Below are 9,932 nucleotides of genomic sequence, written 5' to 3' on the forward strand. Positions count from 1 at the left end.
CCCCCATCTCTGTGTGCAGCTGTTCCTATGTGATGAGGACCCACCAGAGTTGTGGCTTGGAGCATCTTCCACAATAGTATTCTCAAGATATCCAGGACAGGTCCCAAGTATCCGAGATTGGCGTTGATCACAATGGATTCAAATCACTGCTCATTTCAGCTTCCTAGTATCCTGAGATTAATCCCTAACTCATCTTACAAAGCCATTTAAACCATCCTAATTCTGTCAAACCCAAGAATGATATAGAACAATCTAGCCAAAGATCAGTTATTTAAAGGCTCGCACCAATAGACAGAATCTTGCCAGACTAAACTTATACTAAAAGTAAACATTTCCTTGTCCAGTCATGTCTGACACTAGGGACTTCAACTCAATCCTCACCCATCATTACCCAACAGTCCCAGGTTTGCAGTGTGGGGTATAACACCCAGTTTGGGAAGGTTGAAAAAGCTGGGAAGAGAAAAAGGAGAAAGTTGATGTATAGCACAAAGACATATCAAAGCAATGTCTCTTTCATGTTGCTTTGTCTGGTTTCTGCTCCATAGTCACAATCCTGGAGTTTTTTCTGGCAATAGTAGGAAAGTATTGCTTTCTTTTGGAATGCTTCCTTGCCTCCACTTAATCCAGATTCATGGGTGTTGATTCAATACCTAGCAAGACTAATTCCAGTTTCATTTTTTCCCCAAAACTAGCCCAGGTCAACTAGGTGCCGCTACCTACAGTGACGTAAAGTTATAGGACAGTGATGACTAACCTTTTTGGCACTGAGTGCCCAAAGCACATGCGCACCCCCGAAATGCAATATACGCACATTCCTAACCCTACCCTCATGCATACATGTGCATACCCTGTGCAATTGTGCCACCTCCCACGCATGCACAGCAGAGACCTGAAAATCAACTGGCCAGCAGAAGGCACGCACATGCATGCATGGCAAGGCTTAGCTGGAGTGATGGCTCGCATGCCCACAGAGAGGGCTCTGTGTGCCACCTATGGCATGTATGTGCCAAAAGTGGCACACATACATACCATAGGTCTGCCATCATGGTTATAGGACATCTCAAATTTAGGATTTGCAAATAGGCTTTGCAACCACACCCTGGTAGCATTATTGGGGCATTTAGGGAAATGGTCCAGGTTTGAGGGCTCTCCTTTTACCTCTCCTGTAATCTCCAGCCCATTGGAAATTACACTACCTCAAGAAACTCAACTGTTTCAGGTGCATTGTTTGGAGCGTACCATGCCAAGGGTAGATGGCCAGGTGAAACACTTCACCCGAATACTGTTTTTTGTTAATGAGGGGTCCTTGGTGGTTTTCTTGAAGGCGTTTCATGACCCAACTAGATAACCACTACCCTCCTCCCGTTGCTCCTCCATCATTCCACAAACCACACTCTCTTTTAGCACTGATGGTGTTACTTAGATGCAGAGGTGGCATTCAGCAGGTTCTGACCAGTTCTGGAGAACTGGTAGTGGAAATTTTGAATCATTCAGAGAACCGGCAAATACCACCTCTGACTGGCCCCGCCAACCCCATCTATTCTCTGCAGTGGTGGGATTCAAATATTTTTACTACCGGTTCTTTGGCCGTGGCTTGGTGGGCATGGCAGGGGAAGGATACTGTAAAATCTCCAGTCAGAGGTGGTATTTGCTGGTTCTCCAAACTACTCAAAATTTCTGCTACCGGTTCTCCAGGACAGGTCAGAACCTGCTGAACACCACCTCTGATACTCTGCCTCCCATTGAGTTCCAGCTGATCGGCTGGGTCTTCTTTGGTTGCCCTGCACAGGAGAACTGAGCTGGAAAGCAGGTTAGCGGCATGGGGAGGGAATGGGGATTTTACAATATCCTTCCCCTGCCACCCCCACCAAGCCACAGCCACCAAGCCATGCCAAACCCACAGACCTGGTAGTAAAAAAAATTGAATCCCACCACTGCTTAGATGGGTTATGAAACATCTTCAAGAAAACAACCGAAGTTCAGGGAGCATCAAAGACCTCTCATTTCATCCCTCAGCTACAAATCTTCTCTTTTATAGATACTTTTAAAAACATGCTTTCTAACATTTCTCCATAGTTGACGTAGGATTTTGTCATGCTCTGCTTTCCAACATTTATTGTACCCGGGAGGGCATGTAGGAAGGAAGCAGATAACAGACCCCAGCATGTCTACCTTGTTACTGGTAGTATTAGAAACACTGGAGGGCCGGTAGCTATCAGAGGTCAGGCAAGTTTCCAAGAGTTTCTCTCTAGGATGACTCAGATCAGCCAAGGAAATCCGGGCAGTTAGGAGCAACGGCAAAACAAATAAAGGGGAGCTGCAGTTTTTGAGTTTCATATCAGGACTTTTAAATCAGCACAGGGAGAACCAGGTTGATGTCGTGGTTAACACCAAGTTAGAAGCCAAGAGACTTTGAGTTCTAGTTCTGTCTTAGGCACAAAGCCAGGTGGGTGTCTTTGGGCCAGTCACTTTCCCTGGGCCCTAGAAAGCCGGAGGCAAAGGCCAAGCATGTCCGGAAAGCTTTGCCAAGAAAACTGCAGGGATTTTTTGATTTTTCCAGGTAGTCTCCGAGAATTCGAGACAATTGAACTGGGGGATTGGGGGGAATCAGGCCAGGTAATCTTATAGAAGTACCTCCTTCCCCACCCCCAAAAACGTAGTTTTGCTTGAAACAAAAGGATTTCCTTCTTTTAGAATTTAGAAACAGACCAGATTTTAATTTAAGCAGCACCACAAAAGCACAACTAAAAGAGCCCAGAGTCCAGAGTACAAGGGGAATATACGGAAGGGCAGATTCCAAAGCTCCAGTTAAGACTTTCCAAAGTCAAAATAGTAATCATTTCCGAAAAAGCCAACCTGCAAAAAAAGAGAGGACGTTTTGAGTGATTGGAGCATTTGGCAGGATTTGTTGTGGTCGGTCTGCAAAATTCCGTATCGAGGCCAGAAATAACACTACATGCCATTGTGTACAAGTTCCCGATCACAATTTGGTCTTTTCTGGCTAGGAAACAGAATGGTGACCTTTGGGGAGAAGAATGGGTGATCCCTGTAGAAGGAAGTCCTTGGCAATTTGGGTACAATCGGGTGAAGAACAGTTGCATAATGTGTTTTTTTTTTTTGGAGGGGGGGGGAAGAGAGAGCATCGATTGTAGTGATACCATAAAATTACTTCTATTCTTAAATAATAGTTTCTGTTTTTCTGAAACCATGTCATACTATCTCTTTTCTACCATGCTGCAAAATGTTTGGTTGTTGTTGTAATTCAACATAATACAAAAAACCCTCTTCAAGGTTTTGGTACTATTTCACTTGGTCCAAAAGTATTATCCCTTTTGTAGGTTGATTTCTCACCCCTCCTCTGGATGAGCTGTTATCCCTTAATTCTGGACTTGGCTTTGTTTAATCTCTTCACTTTTCCAGATACCTTCTTTGCATTTTGTCCCAAATCTCTGAGAGCAGAAGACATTTCTGAGAGAAGCTGAAGAAGCTTCTTGGATGAGAAGCGAAATGTCTTCAAAGAAAAATGAGAAAGTACAGTTGCCTCTTGAAAAAAAAGCAACTCTGGGACAACCAGGGCCTGGATGACTAAGAATCTCCGTAGAAGAAGAAAAAAGGGGGTGGTGGTGATATATATCAGAGAAATGATAGAAGCAAAGCAAATTTATGCAGACATTAAGGGTAGAATATTAATACAAGAGATAAAAATAGGACAAAGACAGATGCTACTAGTAAATATATATGCACCTAACAAAAACCAAAAAGAATTCTACAAAAAACTTCATGAAAGAATTGTTGAGACAGGTCAGAAAGATATATGCATAGTCGGAGACTATAATGGAATAGCAGAGACTATAAAAGACTATGTCTGTGATAATTAAAAAAATGACAAAAAGGAATATACTGCCACAAACATTTTTTGATAAGATGGAGGAATTGCACCAAATAGATTATGCAGAACATTAAACCCCATGGAACAAAAATTTACATACTTACTCAAATCCACATACATCTTATTCAAGATTTGATATGGTATGGACAAATATTGACTTAGGTAAAGAAATATTCAAAAATTGAAATTTTCCCAAACACCTGGGCTGACCATGACCCCATTAAAGTAAGTTGGAGAGGCCAGAAATAGAAAAGAAAAAGATGGACATTGAACAGATATTACTAGAAGAATTTATTTTAAAAAATTCAAATGAATTGACAATATTTTTTGATATAAATAAAAAACAACAAACATATTTGCAAATCCTATGGGACATGATGAAAGCATATACCAGAGGGGTAACAATATCTTACATTGCAAAAAGAAACAAGGAGAAACGGGAGCAGCAAAATACATTACAATTAGAGATTGGAGATTTAGAAAAATTAATGCAAAAAAACAAAAACAAAAACAGGGAGTAATCAAATTAAGGAACAAATGAATTTGGCCAAGCACAAATTAAACCTATTGATATTGTTAGGGATTTTAAATTTATGAAACAAAATTATTTTGAAAATGCAAATAAGCCGGGGAAATGGCTGGCCTATAAATTGAAAAATAATAATAATAATAATACAGCAGCTTCATGATGAATTAGGAATACTACAAAATAATAAAGAAGAGAAAAAAAAGATTGCCCTAAAATATTTTGAAGATCTCTATAGACAAGAGAATCTCCATAGACTTCTTTGCACGGGTGGGATTCTACCAGTTCGGTAGAATGAATTGGTAGTTCTGAAGATCAGCTGTGAACAAACCAGTTTGCTCTGACAATCAGCTGTTGGGCCTACCCACCTGCCCTGGCTCTAGTCTGTGCTTATTTCTGGGTTTTCCAGCTCAGCTGCTTTGCGTAGTACAGCAGATTGCAGTGTGTAAGCTGTTTTACACACAGGGCTTGCAGCAGTAGATGAGTTGTAAATGCTGCGTGTGCGCAAAAGGTGCGCACGCTCACCGAACTGGTTGTTACACTGGTTGAATCCCCACCCCTGCTTCTTCGCATTTGCAAGCAGACATAGCCCTGTGGTGTGCAAGGATTCATATATCACCCTGTGGTGATATATGAACCCTTGTTGGAAAGGAATGGAATGGAATGGAATGGAATGGAATAGAATAGAATAGAATAGAATAGAATAGAATAGAATAGAATAGAATAGAATAGTTGGAAGGGACCTTGTAGGTCATCTAGTTCAACCCCACTGCCCAAGCAAGAGGCTCCACATCATTTCTGACAGACAGCAGCCCAGTCTCTTCTTGAAAGCTTCTAGTGACTGTATAGAATAGAATAGAACAACCGAGTTGGAGGTTATTTCTTTATAGATATTTGGAACCTGTAAACCCAGCAGCAACATATTCTGTCATGGTCCCTTAAACAACATCCTGGATTAAGTGTAGTCACATCTGCATTCCATCTTTCTGGACTCTTTTTGACTGAACGTAAAGTTTTCCGTCTGACAAATTACAAAACCTAATTTATTTGTACGATCATGTGGTCTACTTCAGAAAAATCTTACAGAAGGGGTCCCCAAGCCTTGGGCCACAGCCCACGACCAGGCTGTAGCCTATTCAGAACAGGTCTGTGTGAACATCAGTGCAGAGTGTGCGCACACACATATAGCTCAACTTGCCAGCTTGGTTCCCCTCTCCATTTGCACCCCCCCCCCGCCACCAGCCGGGTCACCAAGTGGGGATCGCAATACAGGATAACAGGAACCTTAAAGTCATTAGAATTAGAATTAGAATTTTTTTATTGACCAAGTGTGATTGGACACACGAGGAATTTATCATCTACTCCAGCTCTCTGCTTAGGCTTGAGACCTTATACCATTCTGGACAAGAACTTCAGAACTAGACCCTGATGAGTTTAGATAGCTCTAGATAATGTTCTTGGCATCATTCTTGCTCTCTTGCAGATATTCTTGAGATGAATTAAAGGAAACATAGAATATTTGATGTACTGATCAACCTTCCTTCAGTGTCCTTAACTCAGAGTAATTCTTGTGCTCAGTTGGGGACCACCGACTTATAGTACAGTCTCCAAAGGGCTATTCATTCTAACACTATTTATGATTGGCCCCAGAAAACCTCGTAAGTTGTAGATCATGGAAGTAAAGCTTTATTTCATTAAATATCTGTCATCAACTGACTTTCAGCATTTTTATTTCTGGTATTTTCTTAAAAATAATTTTTCTGTTCTTCAGGTTTGGATCCTAAGTAATGCATGTAATACATTACTGTAATACATTACTGAATACCAAAAATGTGTGCATGCAATACATTACTGTACACCATAAATAAATAAAAAATATGCACAATATAGCAAAATTAGGTAATTCATTGATATTTTAAGGATGGCGATTCTTGGGGTATTAATTAATTAGTTTGAATCATGCAATACTTTTTTTTTTCAAAACTGCTATGAAAATTGAAGAGGATGAGCATGTTAGAAGCAATGGCCTGTGCTTTATTCTCATGCAGAATAGTAATTGAGGAGCTGAATGGACCATAACAGGAACCAAAGCTGGAACAAGGTAGGGATTTCAATTTCTGGATTTCTTGGTGCCCTAAAACTCTTACCTAATTGGCCAATGAAACATCTGCAAGCAAATAACTAAACTCGGAGAACATGAAGAATTCCACAGTTCAACCCTGAACTACAGACATTCTGTTGAGATCTAGGTTTAAATCCTTCTTCAACTGCAAAATTTATTGGGTGATTTTGAACGATTCATGAGAACAACCTCACAATGTTATTGTGAAGTTAAAAGGAGAAGCTAATTAACTTAAATTAACTTGAATTAAATTAGAGGGCAGGACAAAAAATAAATCAATGGATGGAAACTTATCAAGGAGAGAAGCAACCTGGAATTAAGGAGAAACTTTCTAACAATGAGAACAACTTGCTTTCAGAAGTGGTGGGTGCTTCATCACTGGAGGTTTTTAAGAAGAGACTGGAAGCCACTTGTCTGAAAGGGTATAGGATCTCCTGCTTGAGCAGGGGATGGACTAGAAGACCTCCATGGTCCCTTCTAGTTCTATTCTGAATTGAACTGGAAAAATCCAGATCTAATTCTATTCTGTTTTTCCCCTCTTGACCACAACATTATGAGATGGGACCTCAAGAAAATCCCACAAAAGAAGCACAAATTGCTGGTTCCTCTAGACCAGCATGTGTTCTTCTTCATCATCCACATGTTCATTAGGCTATTACTCCCATAGGAACATCTTGAGCGCATCATATAAGCTAACGGCATTAACAGCTCTCTTGTGCCTCCAGTTGACATTTTCCCCATCACCCGCTGAGCTATCTTAATTGGAAATGTCATGGGTAGAACCCAGGACCTCCTACATCCAAAAAGTCCACCTATCATTGTACTCTGCTCCCTTTCCAAAAAGTAAAACTGAATAGTAGCCACTTGAAGCAAACCTTCTTCCATGAATCACCCTGCTCCTTCCATCCCTTTTCCATTTTATTTGACCAAGTGGTTCTTCATCATCTGCGGCTGGTACCTAGAAAGGCTTCAAGATTGTGACTTGCTGAACACAATGCCAAGCAGGCTGCCAACACTTCATTAAATAAATGTTTCCTTTCCCTTCACTCTTGGGGCATCCAGCAGAAAGGAGTCAAGCAGGGCTAAGGAGATTAGAAGCAGAAACTGAACAGGAGGAGCCAAGTGGTACAAATTAAGGATAGAAACGCACAAAACTATAACATAATACCATATCATCAAACCGTAACCTCTCTCTATAATCCTCGAGGCAACTGGAACCACAATCTTTTGACACAGGTAGAATTGGTTAGTGGAGATGAAAGTTGATGTTCCCAAGTTCTGCAGGACCTCCCAACTCTACTCCGCACTGAAACTACAGTCCCCAAACCTTTAGTAGATAACATATTGTTGCTGTATTATTACCCATTCTGTCTGGTGGGCCTATAGTTCCATTCCTTCTCCACTGCTCCAATGTAATATCGTCTGGTGATGCCAATGCTTTCCTGAAAGATGCAGCCCAGCAAAATAAGTCTGAGTGAAAGCAACTTCCACATGGTCTACCAACATCTGCCAATGGTGTCTGATTCAGAGGGAAATCCTGGAGAAGAAGGACTTATTCAGCAAACTCCATCCTCAGGTTGCTGTGAAACACCAGTAGGTCTTCTGACCTGCCACTGGAGAGAGAAACATGTTTTCACACACGCTATCAGTGTGCTGGAAGTTATGAGTGAACAGCAGGGTGGGGAGAAACAGGATGAGAGAGGGGAAAAGGAAAAGCAACCAAGGAAAGTTTAACCTCTTGTTCACTGCAGGTTTCCAACTCTTAGAAGCATCTTGTCAGTGCAATCCGAAATTGCATTAACAGAGGGATATAATCAAGACCAAGGGAGGTACTAACGTCACTCCATCAAGCCTTAGTAAGACCACACCTAGAATGCTGCATCCAGTTTTGGCCACCACACTATGAAAAAGATGTCAAGGGTCTAGAAAAAGTGAAGAGAAGAACAACCAGGATGATTCGGGGACTGGAGGTTAAAACATACAATGATCAGTTGCAGGAACTGGGCCTGGCTAGTCTAGTGAAGAGAAGGACCAGGGGAGACAGTATAGCAGTGCTTCAATATTTGAGGGGATGCCACAGAGAGGAGGAAGGGGGTCAAGCTATTTTCCAAGGCACTCAAAGGCCAGACAAGGAAGAATGGATGGAAACTGATCAAGGAGAGATTCAACCTAGAAATAAGGAGAGATTTTCTGACAGTGAGAAACTATCAACCCATGGAACTGAAGTTGCCTTTGGAAGTTGTGGAAGCTTCACCATTGGAGGCTTTCAAGAAGAGACTGGTCTGCCATCTGTCAGAAATGGTGCAGGGTGTGCTTGGACAGGGGGTTGGACTAGATGACCTACAAGGTCCCTTCCAACTCTGTTAGTCTGTATCTTAAGATAAAAACTCTTTTTGGAGCAGGTTAGGAATCACATTTGCAGATGAGTTCTGGAAGCCCACAACCCTTTTGAGTTTTCTTTTTGCGTCCGATAGATCAAATTAGTTATCTTGTACTTCAAAATGTAGGCATTCTATCTGTCTGCCAAGGTTAAATTGATATTTCATATTTGAGTTACTCCCTTATGAAACATGAGCACCGGGGCGAGATAAAATCATTTTCAAAAGTTTTGGGATTTATGGGGCTTTAATCATTCTGTAAAATCAACTGCAGGCGAAAATGTTGGGTTGCGTCTGTGTAGGTCGGTTTGTTCCGTGCTCCTGTTCTTTGATAGATGAACAAACGGTACTTTTTAATGGTATCAAAAGCGATCATCTACATTTATATTAAAATAACATGGCACTTCTGATGAAATGTGTTTTCAGTTGTAATAAGGTGCAAGATAAGGTAATGCACCATTTAAATATGCAGGGAAAGGCAATATTCAAATCGTAGATATTATGATCGTCATCACAGAATAGATCTTCTGGGTCAATGAGAGCAAATGAACTGCACCAACTCTTGTAAGGACAACCTTAGGGAATCACAGATCAAGAAGGAATCTTGGAGATTATTTCATTGACCTCAATGCTCAGGAGGGGATCCATAATAGCAAATGAAAATGCAACAATTCTCAGTGTTGAGCATCTCTAACCTTGGCAATTTACGACTTGTAGACATCAACTCTCAGAGTTCCTCAGCCAGTAAACAATGCATTCTTTAATACAAGTCTCTGCCTTTACTCATAATTAAAATTGGAGATTATGTCATGTATCTCTACTGTTTTAAATGCAGACTTAGCTGTCTTGGGAATTAGGGTTAGGCTGAGGAATGTTCTCTCTTTTTAAAAATGTGACTTTATTAAGTTTCAACAAAAGATAAAATACAGAGAAAGAGAAATGAAAAATTAAGAAAAAAGTGGGGGCTCAAGGGAGCACCTCAATTTGGGGTGCAGAACAAGAAAAGAGAAGAAAAAT

General features: G+C 40.9%; 1 protein-coding gene across 1 annotated transcript in view; it reads right to left on the bottom strand.

The window, feature by feature from the left end:
• F8 (coagulation factor VIII) overlaps positions 1-8,205 on the bottom strand; it is a 50,926-nt gene extending 42,721 nt beyond the window's left edge. The window contains exon 1 of the mRNA XM_026702991.2: positions 7,900-8,205. Coding sequence (XP_026558776.1) covers positions 7,900-8,030 — 131 coding nt within the window. The 5' untranslated portion in view covers positions 8,031-8,205. The remainder of the gene's footprint in view (positions 1-7,899) is intronic.
• Between the last annotated feature and the right edge of the window lie 1,727 nt (positions 8,206-9,932).

This window comes from Pseudonaja textilis, chromosome 12, assembly GCF_049901715.1.
Source record: "Pseudonaja textilis isolate UNSWEBS1 chromosome 12, rPseTex1.2, whole genome shotgun sequence".
NCBI classification, from domain to species: Eukaryota; Metazoa; Chordata; class Lepidosauria; order Squamata; family Elapidae; genus Pseudonaja; species Pseudonaja textilis.